This window comes from Rattus norvegicus, chromosome X, assembly GCF_036323735.1.
Source record: "Rattus norvegicus strain BN/NHsdMcwi chromosome X, GRCr8, whole genome shotgun sequence".
Taxonomy (NCBI): domain Eukaryota; kingdom Metazoa; phylum Chordata; class Mammalia; order Rodentia; family Muridae; genus Rattus; species Rattus norvegicus.
The window spans coordinates 86,566,360-86,582,217 of record NC_086039.1 but is presented as its reverse complement, the minus strand read 5'-3'; the positions used below and the strand labels follow the sequence as shown (position 1 = coordinate 86,582,217).

At 39.3% G+C, this 15,858-nt stretch overlaps 1 protein-coding gene across 1 annotated transcript; it reads right to left on the bottom strand.

Annotated features, from left to right (window-relative positions):
• Positions 1 to 14,649: 14,649 nt before the first annotated feature.
• H2ab3 (H2A.B variant histone 3) lies at positions 14,650 to 15,224 on the bottom strand. The gene has a single exon (NM_001106969.2). It carries the CDS (start codon positions 15,120 to 15,122, stop codon positions 14,772 to 14,774), a length of 351 nt encoding a protein of 116 aa, NP_001100439.1. The 5' UTR covers positions 15,123 to 15,224; the 3' UTR covers positions 14,650 to 14,771.
• Positions 15,225 to 15,858: the final 634 nt, after the last annotated feature.

Genomic DNA, 15,858 nt, shown 5'->3' with positions numbered 1-15,858 from the left:
TATTGTTATTTTATTGAGCATCTTGTAATCTTGTTTTCCAGATGTATACTGTACATGGACTGAATTTGAAGAAAGATTGATTATTTTCTGTAAAATGTTCTAATTAATGGATATTGTCACATGCTAAACATTTGAGAGGAGCTTTGCAAAAATTCCTAACATGCTGGCATTCTTGATATCACTGTGCTTGTGTCTAATTTTTTCTGTCTTTTGAGCTAGTTGCTTCTACAAATAGGGCTCAGACAGCACTCAAATGTATGCTTTATGTTCACCTCATGAACGCCTTCAGCTGCTTGGCAGATTTAAAGATACTCTATCAAGTTTTCCAGTTGTTCTCCCTACATGTTTAGTTCAAAGCATCTGGGACTAAATTGTTTCGTTTCAGCTCATTATAATACCTCCAGCACTTAAACAAATACAGACAATATTATCCATTCTAATCTTCTACACCAGATTTTTCTGCAGGCTGTTTGCAGCCATCATAGGAGAAACATTTAGTGAATTCCTGCTGAGCAATTAGGAAGAAAGTGAAAAAGTAGAGAATTTGTTACTACATTAGAACATGCAGACAGACAGCTATGCAGTGAGATCATAGCTGGATGAAACCAAGGAATGTTTATCAAAAACCCTTTATAACTCTATAAATTCTATTTTCTTCAACCGTGTAAAATCTTGTGATTTGAAGTTCTTGCTTTTGTCTTTCTTTTCTTCTTTCCTTTCCTCCTTTCTTTATTTCTTCCATTCAATACCAAAGCTTACATATAGTTTTTTATATTTAATGGCATTTATGAATATACATTTTATAAAATCAGTCACCCAACTTTATATAGCATATATTATGGATATAAAATGTATTAAAATGTGTTAGAAAATATTACTACTGTGCCAACCTAGTTAGTCTGACACTATTTTCTTACTTTTACTCCATACTACATCCTTTCTATTACCACTTTTTCATACTGTGTTCTGAAAGAAACCACAGCAGAAAGTGCTTGCATCAAGATCTTTTACAAGCAACAATAAGAATGCAGTAACTATGAAAGACTGGTAATATGTGTGCAGTTAACTGTAAAGTTTATTTCCATGCTGACAGCTTAGTACTTACTCCTGCTCTGTTCTCAGTCGATGTTATTAAATTGGTACCAACAAAGACTTGAATTTGCCCATCAGATTTTCTCCTGCTATTACTTCTCAAAATGACCCACTCATTGTCCCTGCCCTCCCTCCAATACTGATGCTTGTCAGGCATTCTAGGCAAGTCCACACCTACTGAATTACATAGCCACTCTGTGTTTGTTGAAACAAGGTGAAGCTATGTAATTCTTGTTTAATTTGAATATATAGAAGATTTGACAAATATCAGAATAGATTAGATGAAAATAGAGCCAAAAAGATTGGGAAATGATGATCTCTTATGTAGAAAAGGGTTGGGATTGAAATGTTATAAATACTTTCATAAGAATTTGGAATAGAGGATTACCAGAAGGGAAAGAGGGAAAGGGGATAATTTGAAATGGAAATAAAAAGAATGTCAAATAAAAGAAAAAAGAAAATAATTATGAAAAATTATTTCACATTTATCACTGCACAACTTTGGAATATCAGTAATGGGGATCCTGATTCCCCTCGAATTCTCTGTTTATTAAGATCTTTTATATAAAATTGTGATTTTTTTATTCATACAAAAGGTCTTCCTGATAATTTATAAGCCACTACCCAAAGTCTATACATGGACTGACTCAGGGCTCCAACTGCATATGTAGCAATGAATAACTTTGTTGGGGCACCAGTGGAAGGAGAAGCCCTTGGTCCTGCCAAGGTTGGACCCCCAGTGTAGGGGAATGTTGGGGTGGTGGGAAGGGGTGGATGGGGAGGGGAACACCCTTATAGAAGAAGGGGAGTAGGATGGGATAGAGGGCTTGTGTCTGGGAAACCAGGAAAGAAAATAGCTTGAGAGATGAGGTGGGAGTGGGAAGGTGGGTGGGAGAGTACCTTCTTAGACGTGAAGGGAAGGGGAATGAGGTGGGTGCTCATGGAGGTTGTACTGGGAAGGAGGACAAAGTTTGAAATGTAAATAAATAATTAATTAATAAAAATGCATATGTCTCAAAACATCCAATAAAAATATATAAAAGAACAAAACAAAAAATAAATACATATGTAAATTTGATTATGAAAAACTGCATAGTTCTGCCAGACAAAATGATAACTAAATTTTTATGCACTTAAAATTACTCATCTGGGGGGTTGGGGATTTAGCTCAGTGGTAGAGCGCTTGCCTAGCAAATGCAAGGCCCTGGGTTCAGTCCCCAGCTACGAAAAAAAGAAAAAGAAAAAAAAATTACTCATCTGGGAAATTTTCAAATAAGAATCAACAGATTTTTCATAAAACTATGTAATGTTTTAGTATTGTTTAAGACATCACTAGCTGAGTTTTGGAAAAGCACAAGCATTAGATCAGTGCCTTATCTGGTTGTTTCCTTATGCATCTCGCTATAGCTAGGTTCTGCTTTGGGAATGCCTATGACAACCTTAATTTATAGCATTATTAACATCTTTGTTATGTTGTACAGTCCAACATGATAGTAATCCTCAATGTTCCTATAATACTTTAGACTTAATTGTATTTACCAGCAAACACGGCATTTTACAGTATGTCAAATCCATCATGTTCAGTTATTTTAAACAAAAAGGAGAAAGTACAGAATACTCTGGAATTCAGACTTGTGAACTGATTTAAACATCACTGAAATTGGCTTTAAGGTAATCATAAAGCTTAATAATGGGATGAACCTAATTTATCATTGGAAATATTTTCTCATTTGAGACATATCACTCATGACATTTCTAATTAGATCTTTTTGATACACTGAATACTATGAATATTTCAATAAAGGTGAATTTCATGTTTTGTTTTGTTTTTTAAAGATTTATTCAGTGAGCACTTTTGGTTCCAGAATCTATGAAGAATAAAAGCAACATTTTACCAATTAGAATAAATAGAAGAAAAGCCAATTTACTAAATCCAATAGATAAATTTCTTGAACCAATATTAACAAAACTTTCTGTGATCTGGCAGTTGCTCAAAGAAAAAAATTATCTTAATTGAAATTTTTCAAATATATTTGTTACTGATGATTCTACTCCAGTTTCATTTGCATAATTATGTATACAACAGTCTTTATCCTAATGGAAGTAATTTCTAATAAAGAAAAACTTAATGCATATGTTATGGATTAATATTTTAAATATAATACTATATTACAGTTTTGAAAAAACTGTGATAGGAGAAACTGAGTAAGGAGTACACTAGTTCTGTTCACTTTGTTAAATTTTTGAGGTTCATGTTAGAGACCATGGTGCCACTGTATGTGGGGACATGTTGATGTCTCTGGACCATGTTACTACCAAAGGCCACGTTAATGTTTATGATGTGTGCTGCAGCCTGAAGCCATGTTGATATCTAAGTGCTATGGTGCCACTTAGAGTTGTGTTGCTATGTGTATTGTGTCCAGCTACCTGAGGCCACATTGCTGTGCACTGCCACCTAAATCTATGTCTACAGCAAAGGCCATGTTCACATCCATGGTCTTGTAGCAGCTGGGGGCCTTGTTTGATGTCTGCAATTTGTACTTCCACCAAAGACCATGAGGAGACCCATAGCATATGGTGTCACCAGAAATAATGTGGACGTCCAGGATTAGTGCTCCCACTGGCTGCAAAGGCCAAAGAAACTATGTTTTGTAATGATATCAATGACTGCAGATTCAGAGGTAAAAAAGAGAGTTATAGACTTCTATAACAATCCTTCTTCCCTCTCCTAAAAAAGTAGCAGCCTAGACATGAAGCCATTTTAGAGAACTCTTTTTGTCCCTCCTAAATCCTTATTAAATAATTTTATTTATTTACATTCTAAAAGTTGCCCCTCTTCATGGTCCCCCCTCCATGAGTTTTTTACCCCATCATCTCCCTGTCTCCTCACCTCTGAGATGTTGCTCCTCCACTAGCCCACTTACCTCCACCTCACCCCAACCAGCATCCTTCTTCCCTGGGGCATCAGGTTTCAACAGGATTAAGAAAATCCTTACCCACTAGGGCTATACAAAGCAATCTTCTGATACATATGTGACAGGAGTTAAGGGCCAGCCTAAGTACACTCCTTGGTTAGTGGCTTAGTCCCTGGGAGTTCTGAACTGTCTGATTATTTTATACTATTTTTCTTCCTATGGGGTAACAATCCCCTTCAATTCCTTCGGTTCTCCTAAGGCTTCCATAGGGTTCCACAACCTTAGTCCAATTGGTGACTGTAAGTGTCTGCATTTGTCTTAGTCAGTTGCTGGTAGAACCTCTCCGAGGACAGCCACACCAGGTTCCTGTTTGCATGCACAATATGGCCACAGTAATAGTATCAGGTTTTGATGTGCTCTCATGTGATGAATCCAAAGCTGGAGTCATCACCGGTTGGCCTTTCTTGAAGTCTCTGCTCCATTTTTATCCCTGCATTTTCTTTAGATAGAAACAATTCTGAATTAAAATTTTGGAGATGGGTAGAGGACACCCTTTCTCAAATGAGGGTCCTAACTATTGGAGGTGGTCTCTTACAGTTCCATCTCCCTATTGTTGGGCATTTTAACTAATGTCATCCTTATTGAGTCCTGGTAGCTTCTAACATCCTTGGTTGCTGGGGACGTTCTAGAGGTTTCCCTGCCCCTAACCCCCACTGCTGTAAATTTCAATTCATTCTTGTGTTCCTCTGTGTATCCCTCCTGGCTCTCCCTATGCCTGATCTTGTCCCTACTTTTTTCCTCCCCACTCCCCACTCCCACCTAGTTTCCTCCTTCTTATGACTACTGTGATTATTTTGTTCCCCTTCTAAGTGGATTTCAGGTATGCACACGTGGGCCTTCCTTATTGTTAAACTTCCTATGGTCTATGAGTTGCATCATGGGTATTCAGAACTGTTTATATAATATCCAGTTTAGATAATATCCAGCTATCAGTGAAAACTTAAAAATTGTGATGAATATGTTGAAGTGTAACACTCCATAACCAATGTGTTCTGGCAGCAGGTAGATTAAGGATTGCATTTTCTTTAAGGGACTAATTACTGGAAGCTCTGCCATGATCCACTGATTATTCAACACAAATTAGAGTTATGTGGTTTCTTGTTGGTTTTTTATTTTATTGTTTTTCCTTTTTCCTTTTTTGGGGTGGGCCACAAGTATCAAGGGACCAGCCTTGGATGCCTGAGAAGTGAGTGTCATCAGGGTTCATTATGTGAAATTTCCAAATGATCAAAAATATTATCTTGGAAAAAAGCTTTATGTACACATATACACACCCAATGAATATCTTGATAAGCATTTCACTTACAACTATGTGTTCATGTTGTATAGTGTGTTGAAATAGAAAGATATATGATAGTACTTGATTGCAACAGTGACTTAGCCTATAATGTCACCATGAAAAGTGTGTGACATGAAAATATTATATATATGTATGTATATGACACACACACATATATATATATATATATATATATATCAGCACATATAGCATTTATTGGAACAGTTTGAAGTCAGCAAGAGAAAGAGTAAATTAAAAAAAATAAAATAAAATAAAGTGAACACCCCACGAGCAAACTTGAGCCTCGGGACAGCAGGTACGACCAACTTTTCTGCTACAAGTGACCTGACTGGTGGCCTTGGGACACACAGAGACAAAATTCCTCTCGGTTTTTAGCAGGAGTCCCAATCTCTCGCTCCCTGCCTCCAGCTCACTGCTCCCAAACCCCATGGGAGGGAGAGCTCACCTCTGAAACAGGTGGGCACTCCTGAGACTGCAGAGCAGAAGAGACCACCAACACTGTCCACCCCTGCCCACATACCTGGCATCCAAGAGGAAACTGTATACGGCCTCTGGGTTCCCTTGGATAAGGGCATAGGAGAAGGAAATCCGCTGCGTCTGAGACACCGCCAGAACCTGAACTGGAAAAACAGTTCTCAGCACCCAAATCCCGTGGGAGGGAGAGCTAAACCTTCAGAGAGGCAGACACGCCTGGGAAACCAGAAGAGACTGCACACTACACACATCTCTGACTCCAGAGGAAAACAACAAAAACCATCTGGAATCTGGGTGCACAGAAGCTCCCAGAAAGGGTGGCGCAGATCTTCCTGGTTGCTGCCTCTGCGAAGAGCTTGTAGGCAGCACCCCACCAGCAAATTTGAGCCTCAGAACCACAGGTAAGACAAACTTTTCTGCTGCAAGTGACCTGCCTGATGAACTCAAGACACAGGCCCACAGGAACAGCTGAAGACCTGTAGGTAGGAAAAACTACACGCCCGAAAACAGAACACTCTGTCCCCATAACTGGCTGAAAGAAAACAGGAAAACAGGTCTACAGCACTCCTGAAACACAGGCGTATAGGACAGTCTAGCCACTGTCAGAAATAGCAGAACAAAGTAACACTAGAGTTAATCTGATGGCGAGAGGCAAGCACAGGAACCCAAGCAACAGAAACCAAGACTACATGGCATCATCGGAGCCCAATTATCCCACCAAAGCAAATACGGAATATCCAAACACACCAGAAAAGCAAGATCTAGTTTCAAAATCATATTTGATCATGATGCTGGAGGACTTCAAGAAAGACATGAAGAACTCCCTTAGAGAAACACAGGAAAACATAAATAAACAAGTAGAAGCCTACAGAGAGGAATCACAAAAATTCCTGAAAGAATTCCAGGAAAGCATAATCGAACAGGTGAAGGAATTTAAAATGGAAATAGAAGCAATCAAGAAAGAACACATGGAAACAACCCTGGATATAGAAAACGAAAGGAAGAGACAAGAAGCCATAGATACAAGCTTCACCAACAGAATACAAGAGACAGGAGAGAGAATCTCAGGAGCAGAAGATTCCATAGAAATCAACGTCAAAGATAATGTAAAGCGGAAAAAGCTACTGGTCAAAAACATACAGGAAATCCAAGACTCAATGAGAAGATCAAAACTAAGGATAATAGGTATAGAAGAGAGTGAAGACTCCCAGCTCAAAGGACCAGTAAATATCTTCAACAAAATCATAGAAGAAAACTTCCCTAACCTAAAAAAAGAGATACCCATAGGCATACAAGAAGCCTACAGAACTCCAAATAGATTGGACCAGAAAAGAAACACCTCCCGTCACATAATAGTCAAAACACAAAATACACAAAATAAAGAAAATATTAAAAGCAGTAAGAGAAAAAGGTCAAGTAACATATAAAGGCAGACCTATCAGAATCACACCAGACTTCTCGCCAGAGACTATGAAAGCCAGAAGATCCTGGACTGATGTCATACAGACCCTCAGAGAACACAAATGCCAGCCCAGGTTACTGTATCCTGCAAAACTCTCAATTAACATAGATGGAGAAATAAAGATATTCCATGACAAAACCAAATTTACACAATATCTTTCTACAAATCCAGCACTACAAATGATAATAAATGGTAAAGCCCAACATAAGGAGGCAAGCTACACCCTAGAAAAAGCAAGAAACTAATCGTCTTGACAACAACACAAAGAGAAGAAAAGCACACAAACATAACCCCACATACAAATATGAATATAACAGGAAGCAATAGACACTATTCTTTAATATATCTCAACATCAATGGTCTCAAATCCCCAATAAAAAGACATAGATTAGCAAACTGGATACGCAATGAGGACCCTGCATTCTGCTGTCTACACGAAACACACCACAGAGACAAAGACAGACACTACTTCAGTGTGAAAGGCTGGAAATCAACTTTCCAAGCAAATGGTCGGAAGAAGCAAGCTGGAGTAGCCATTCTAATATCAAATAAAATCAATTTTCAACTAAAAGTCATCAAAAAAGATAAGGAAGGACACTTCATATTCATCAAAGGAAAAATCCACCAAGATGAACTCTCAATCCTAAATGTCTTTGCCCCAAATACAAGGGTACCTACATACGTAAAAGAAACCTTACTAAAGCTCAAAACACACATTGCACCTCACACAATAATAGTAGGAGATTTCAACACCCCACTCTCATCACTGGACAGATCATGGAAACAGAAACTAAACAGAAATGTAGTCAGACTAAGAGAAGCCATGAAACAAATGGACTTAACAGATATTTATAGAACACTCTATTCTAAAGCAAAAAGATATACCTTCTTCTCAGCTCCTCATGGTACTTTCTCCAAAATTGACCATATATTTGGTCAAAAAACGGGTATCAACAGGTACAGAAAGATAGAAATAATCCCATGCATGCTATCAGATCACCATGCCCTAAAGCTGGTCTTCAATAACAATAAGGGAATAACGCCCACATGTACGTGGAAGTTGAACAATGCTCTACTCAACGATAACCTGGTCAAGAAATAAATAAAGAAAGAAATTAAAGACTTTTTAGAATTTAATGAAAATGAAGGTACAACATACCCAAACATTTGGCACACAATGAAAGCTGTGCTAAGAGGAAAACTAATAACTCTGAGTTCCTGCAGAAAGGAACAAGAGAGAGCATATGTCAGCAGCTTGACAGTACACCTAAAAGCTCTAGAACAAAAAGAAGCAAATACACCCAGGAGGAGTAGAAGGCAGGAAATAATCAAACTCAGAGCTGAAATCAGCCAGGTAGAAACAAAAAGGACCATAGAAAGAATCAAAAGAACCAAAAGTTGGTTCTTTGAGAAAACCAACAAGATAGATAAACCCTTAGCCAGACTAACGAGTGGACACAGAGAGTGTGTCCAAATTAACAAAATCAGAAATGAAAAGGGAGACATAACTACAGATTCAGAGGAAATTCAAAAAATCATCAGATCTTACTATAAAAGCCTATATTCAACAAAACTTGAAAATCTGCAGGAAATGGACAACTTCTTAGACAGATACCAGGTACCGAAGTTAAATCAGGAACAGAAAAACCAGTTAAACATCCCCATAACTCCTAAGGAAATAGAAGCAGTCATTAAAGGTCGCCCAACAAAAAAGAGCCAAGGTCCAGATGGGTTTAGTGCAGAATTCTATCAGACCTTCAGAGAAGACCTCATACCAATACTATCCAAATTATTCCACAAAATTGAAACAGATGGAGCACTACCGAATTCCTTCCATGAAGCCACAATTACTCATACCTAAACCACAAAAAGACCCACCAAAGAAAGAGAACTTCAGACCAATTTCCCTTATGAATATCAACACAAAAATACTCAATAAAATTCTGGCAATCCGAATTCAATAGCACATCAAAACAATCATCCACCATGATCAAGTAGGCTTCATCCCAGGCATGCAAGGATGGTTTAATATACGGAAAACCATCAACGTGATCCATTATATAAAGAATTGAAAGAACAAAAACACATGATCTTTTCATTAGATGCTGAGAAAGCATTTGACAAAATTCAACACCCCTTCATGATAAAAATCCTGGAAAGAATAGGAATTCAAGGCCCATACCTTGTAGTATGTAAACATAGTAAAAGACATATACAGCAAACCAGTTGCTAACATTATACTAAATGGAGAGAAACTTGAAGCAATCCCACTAAAATCAGGGACTAAACAAGGCTGCCACTCTCTCCCTACTTATTCAATATAGTTAATGAAATCCTAGCCAGAGCAATCAGACAACAAAAGGAGATCAAGGGGATACAGATTGGAAAAGAAGTCATAATATCACTATTTGCAGATGATATGATAGTTTATTTAAGTGATCCCAAAAGTTCCACCAGAGAACTACTAAAGCTGGTAAACAACTTCAGCAAAGTGGCTGGATATAAAATTAACTCAAATAAATCAGTAGCCTTCCTCTACACAAAAGAGAAACAAGCTGAGAAAGAAATAAGGGAAACGACACCCTTCATAATAGACACAAACAATACAAAGTAACTCGGTGTGAGTTTAACCAAGCAAGTAAAAATCTGTACAATAAGAACTTCAAGACTCTGAAGAAAGAAATTGAAGAAGACCTCAGAAGATGGAAAGATCTCCCATGCTCATGGATTGGAAGGATTAATATAGTAAAAATAGCCATTTTATCAAAAGCGATCTACAGATTCAATCCAATCCCTATCAAAATACCAATCCAATTCTTCAAAGAGTTAGACAGAACAATTTGCAAATTCATCTGGAATAACAAAAAACCCAGGATAGCTAAAACTATTCTCAACAATAAAAGGACTTCAGGGGGAATCACTATCCCTGAACTCAAGCAATATTACACAGCAATAGTCATTAAAAACTGCATGGTATTATTATAGAGACAGACAGATAAACCAGTGGAACAGAATTGAAGACCCAGAAATGAACCCACACACCTATGGGCACCTGATTTTTGACAAAGGAGCCAAAACCATCCAATGGAAAAAAGATAGCATTTTCAGCAAATGGTGCTGGTTCAACTGGAGGGCAACATGTAGAAGAATGCAGATCGTACCATGCTTATTACCCTGTACAAAACTTAAGTCCATGTGGATCAAGGACCTCCACATCAAACCAGATACACTCACACTAATAGAAGAAAAACTAGGGCAGCATCTCGTACACATGGACACTGGAAAAAATTTCCTAAACAAAACACCAACGGCTTATGCTCTAAGATCAAGAATTGACAAGTGGGATCTCACAAAACTGCAAAGCTTCTGTAAGGCACAGGACACTGTGGTTAGGACAAAACGGCAACCAACAGATTGGGAAAAGATCTTTACCAATCCTACAACAGATAGAGGCCTTATATCCAAAATATACAAAGAACTCAAGAAGTTAGACCGCAGGGAGACAAATAACCCTATTAAAAAATGGGGTTCAGAGCTAAACAAAGAATTCACAGCTGAGGAATGCCGAATGGCTGAGAAACACCTAAAGAAATGTTCAACGTCTTTAGTCATAAAGGAAATGCAAATCAAAACAACCCTGAGATTTCACCTCACACCAGTGAGAATGGCTAAGATCAAAAATTCAGGTGACAACAAATGCTGGCGAGGACCTGGAGAAAGAGTAACAGTCCTCGATTGTTGGTGGGATTGCAGACTGGTAAAACCATTCTGGAAATCAGTCTGGAGGTTCCTCAGAAAATTGGACATTGAACTACCCGAGGATCCAGCTATACCTCTCTTGGGCATAGACCCAAAAGGTGCCCCAACATATAAAAAAGACATGTGCTCCACTATGTTCATAGCAGCCTTATTTATAATAGCCAGAAGCTGGAAAGAACCCAGATGCTCTTCAACAGAGGAATGGATACAGAAAATGTGGTACATCTACACAATGGAATATTACTCAGCTATCAAAAACAATGCCTTTATGAAATTCATAGACAAATGGTTGGAACTGGAAAATATCATCCTGAGTGAGGTAACCCAATCACAGAAAAACGCACATGGTATGCACTCATTGATAAATGGCTATTAGCCCAAATGCTTGAATTACCCTATATGCCTAGAACACATGAAACTCAAGAAGGATGATCAAAATGTGAATGCTTCACTCCTTCCTTAAAAGGGGGAACAAGAATACCCTTAGCAGGGAATAGAGAGGCAAAGATTAAAACAGAGACAGAAGGAACACCCATTCAGAGCCTGCCCAACATGTGGCCCATACATATATAGCCACCCAATTAGACAAGATGGATGAAGCAAAGAAGTGCAGGCGGACAGGAGCCGGATGTAGATCTCTCCTGAGAGACACGGCCAGAATACAGCAAATAGAGAGGCGAATGCCAGCAGCAAACCACTGAACTGAGAATAGGACCCCCGTTGAAGGAATCAGAGAAAGAACTGGAAGAGCTTGAAGGGGCTCGAGACCCCATATGAACAACAATGCCAAGCAACCAGAGCTTCCAGGGACTAAGCCTCTACCTAAAGACTATACATGGACTGACCCTGGGCTCCAACCTCATAGGTAGCAATGAATATCCTAGTAAGATCACCAGTGGAAGGGGAAGCCCTTGGTCCTGCTAAGTCTTAACCCCCAGTTAACGTGATTTTTGGGGGGAGGGCAGCAATGGGGGGAGGGGGGGGAGGGGAACTCCCATAAAGAAGGGTAGGGGGAGGGATTAGGGGGATGTTTGCCCGGAAACCGGGAAAGGGAATAACATTCGAAATGTAAATAAGAAATACTCAAGTTAATAAAAAAAATAAAAATAAATTGTGGGGTTGGGGATTTAGCTCAGTGGTAGAGCGTTTGCCTAGCAAGCACAAGTTCCTGGGTTTGGTCCCCAGCTCCAAATAAAAGAAAAGGAAAAAAAAATAAAGTGCATTGACAAAGCCTATATTCAACAAAACTGGAAAATTTGGATGAAATAGACAATTTTCTAGGCATATTCCAGGTATAAAAGTTAAATTAGGGTCAGATAAACCACTTAATGAGTCCCATAACTCCTAAACAAACAGAAGCAGTTATTAAAAGTCCCCCAACAAAAAAATAGCACAGGACCAGATGGATTTAGTGCAGAATTCTATCAGATCTAAATTGAAGAACTCGTACTAATACTGTCCAAACTATTCCACAAAATAGAAACAGAAGGAGCGCTACCAAATTCCTTCTATGAAGCGACAGTTACTCTTATACCAAAACCACACAAAGACCCAATAAAGAAAGATAATTTCAGACCAATTTCTCTTATGAATATTGAGGCAAAAAATACTCAATAAATTCATGCAAACAGAAGCCAAGAGCACATCAAAATGATCATCCATGATGATCAAGTGTGCTTCATCCCAGGGATGCAGGCATGGTTCAATATACAAGAATCCATCAATGTAATCCACTATGTAAACACACTCAAAGAAAAAACCACATGATCATCTCATTAGATGCTCACATATCATTCACCAAAATTCAACACCCCTTCAGGTTGAAAGTCTTGGAAAGATCAGGAATGCAAGGCCCATACCTAAACATAGTAAAAGCAATATAAAGCAAACAAGTAGCCAACATCAAACTAAATGGAGAGAAACTTGAAGCATTCCCATTAAAATCAGAGACTAGACCAGGTTGGCCACTCTCTACCTACTTATTCAATATAGTACTCAGAGTCCTAGCTGTAGCAATCAGAAAACAAAAGAAGGTCCAAGAAATACAAATTAAGGATCAATATATTGAATGGCTGAGAAATACCTAAAGAAATGTTCAACATCCTTAGTCATCAGGGGAATGAAAAATCAAAACAACCCTGAGATTCCATCTCACACCAGTCAGAATGTCTAAGATCAAAAACTCAGATGACAACAGATGCTGGCAAGGATGTGGAGATAGAGACAAACTCCTCCATTGCTGATGAGGTTGCAAGCTGGTACAACCTCCCTGGAAATCAGTCTGGAGGTTCCTCAGAAAATTGGACATTGTACTACCTGAGGACCCAGCTATACCTCTCCTGTGCATATACCCAAATAATGCGCTAACAGATTTCAAAGGCATATGTTCCACTATGTTCATAGCAGCCTTATTTATGATAGCCAGAAGCTGGAAAGAACCCAGATGGCCTTCAAAACAATGGATACAGAAAATATGGTATATCTGAGTACTACTCAGCTATCAAAAACAATGACATGATGAAATTCATAGGCAAATGGATGGAACTAGATAATACCTTCATTAGGTAACCCAATTACAAAAAAATCCACACATGGTATGAACTCACTGATAAGTGAGTATTAGCCCAAAATCTTGAATTACCCAAGATATAATCCACAGACCACATGAAACTCAAGGAGTACAACCAAAGTGAGGATGCTTTGGTCCTTCTTAAAAGGGCAAACAAAAATATTGATAGGAAGAAATATGGATATAAAGTTTGGAGTAGAAACTGAGGGAATGGCCATTCAGAGCCTGCCCTACCTGGGGATCCAGACCATATATATATACAGCTATCAAAACTAGACTATATTGATGAAGCCCAGAAGCGCATCCTGACAAGAGCGTGATATAGCTGTCTCCTGGGAAACTAAGCCAGAACATGACATATATAGAGGTGAATGCTAGCAGTAAACCATTGAACTGAGAATGGGGTCCCCATTGGAGGAATTAGAGAAAGGATTGAAGGAGCTGAAGGAGTTTGCAACCCCATAGGAACAACCTTACCAACCAACCAGAGCTCCTAAGGACTAAACCCCGGTACCCAAAGACTACACATGGATACACCCATGACTCCAGCTGCATATATAGCAGAGGATGACCTTGTTTGACACCGATGGGAAGAGAAGCCATTGGTCCTGACAAAGGTGGATTTCCCCCACCCCCACCCCGTGTAGGGGAATGTCGGGGTGGGGAGGCAGAAAGGGGTGGTTGTTGGGGAGGGGGAACACCCTTATAGAAGAAGTGGGCAATGGGATAGGGGGGCTTATGGAAGGGAAACCAGAAAAGGTACTAACATTTGAAATGTAAATAAAAAATATCCAATAAAAAAGACAATAAAATACTACTAAAGTGAAACAGTTTAGAAAGAAGCGATTTTTAGTAGTAATAATATGTACTTTAGTTTTGAAATACCCTTTACATATCTTAAGAGAGATGAGAAGGAATTACATAAATAAGATACCACCTTACACAGAAACAAAGAAACAGGTTTATTTTTCCAATTAAATCTTTATGTAATAAGAACACAATTAGGAGAAGGGATGAAGGGAGTTGGTCAGCCATTCAGAGATGACTGTGGGAATGGTTGGGTAGGATGAACTGATTTATAATAGACTAGAGGATGGGCAGGTCAGCAAAGCAGAGCCAGGCAGCAGCAGGAGCTTGTACCTAGTGATGAGCTGGAGCCACCCGTGAGATGGTGATGAATTGGAACAATTCGCTGAGCAGGGTATTGCTGTAGACTGCCAAGTCCAGCAGCTCCGGAGTGATGCGGCTCTGGGTACCTCTTCGTTGGGCTTCATTGCCTGCCAGCTCCAGCAGCCTGCGGGTGAGGAACTCCAGGATGGCTGCCAGGAAAATGGGCACCGTTTCACTCAGCCTCCTCCGGGCATGGCCGCCTTCCCTCAGATGTTGTTCCACCAGGCTCACGGCAAAGATCAGCTCGGCTCTTGAGGTGCGGGAGCGACGGCGGCGACGAGATGAGGAACCTCGAAGACTGTTCTCCGTGGTCCTGGGCATGCTGGACTCAGAGTGCGATGTCACAGGACTACGTGGCTCCACTTGGCTGCTGTCTGCCAACCTGGTTGCTCTCTGCTGACCTGCTAAGCTGTGGGCCTCAACACACCCAACGTCTCCTTTTGTACTGGACACAGTATCCTAGCAACCCTTCATTGGTGACAGTTCACTCCCTCAGGCACCCACTGATGACGTAAATGTTCCAAGCCTGAGCTCTCACCTTGGCATGCGCAAGGAGACTTCGAGACATCGAGTGTCAGCCATTTTGTGCTGCCTCATAATTCTCTATGATGTTCGCTGTCAGCCATGTGTTAAATTACTCAGATAATCTACTTCAGCACACCATGTTTTTGGTACTGAAACTTTGTCCTTAATGACATACATTCCTTATACATGCTCAAGAACTTTTTGGCTTGAGAAAAAGAAAGAATGTTCTAATCTGACTTCTTTTAGGGTTCACGGTGGGCAAAGAGGATGCCCTTTCTTTTCTTTTCCATAGTTTATTGAAAATAGACACTTTTCTTATACATATATTCTGATTAAATTCACCTCTCCCTCTATTCCTCCAAATTTTGGCTCACCTACCCTCCAATCCTGATCCACTTCTTTTCTTTTCTCTTAGAAAACAATGGCTTCTGAAGATAATAAAACATAACAAAATAATATGAAATAAAATAAAACAAAAACCATTACATTGAATTTGGACAAGGCAAACCAACAGAAGGAAAAGAGATCCAAG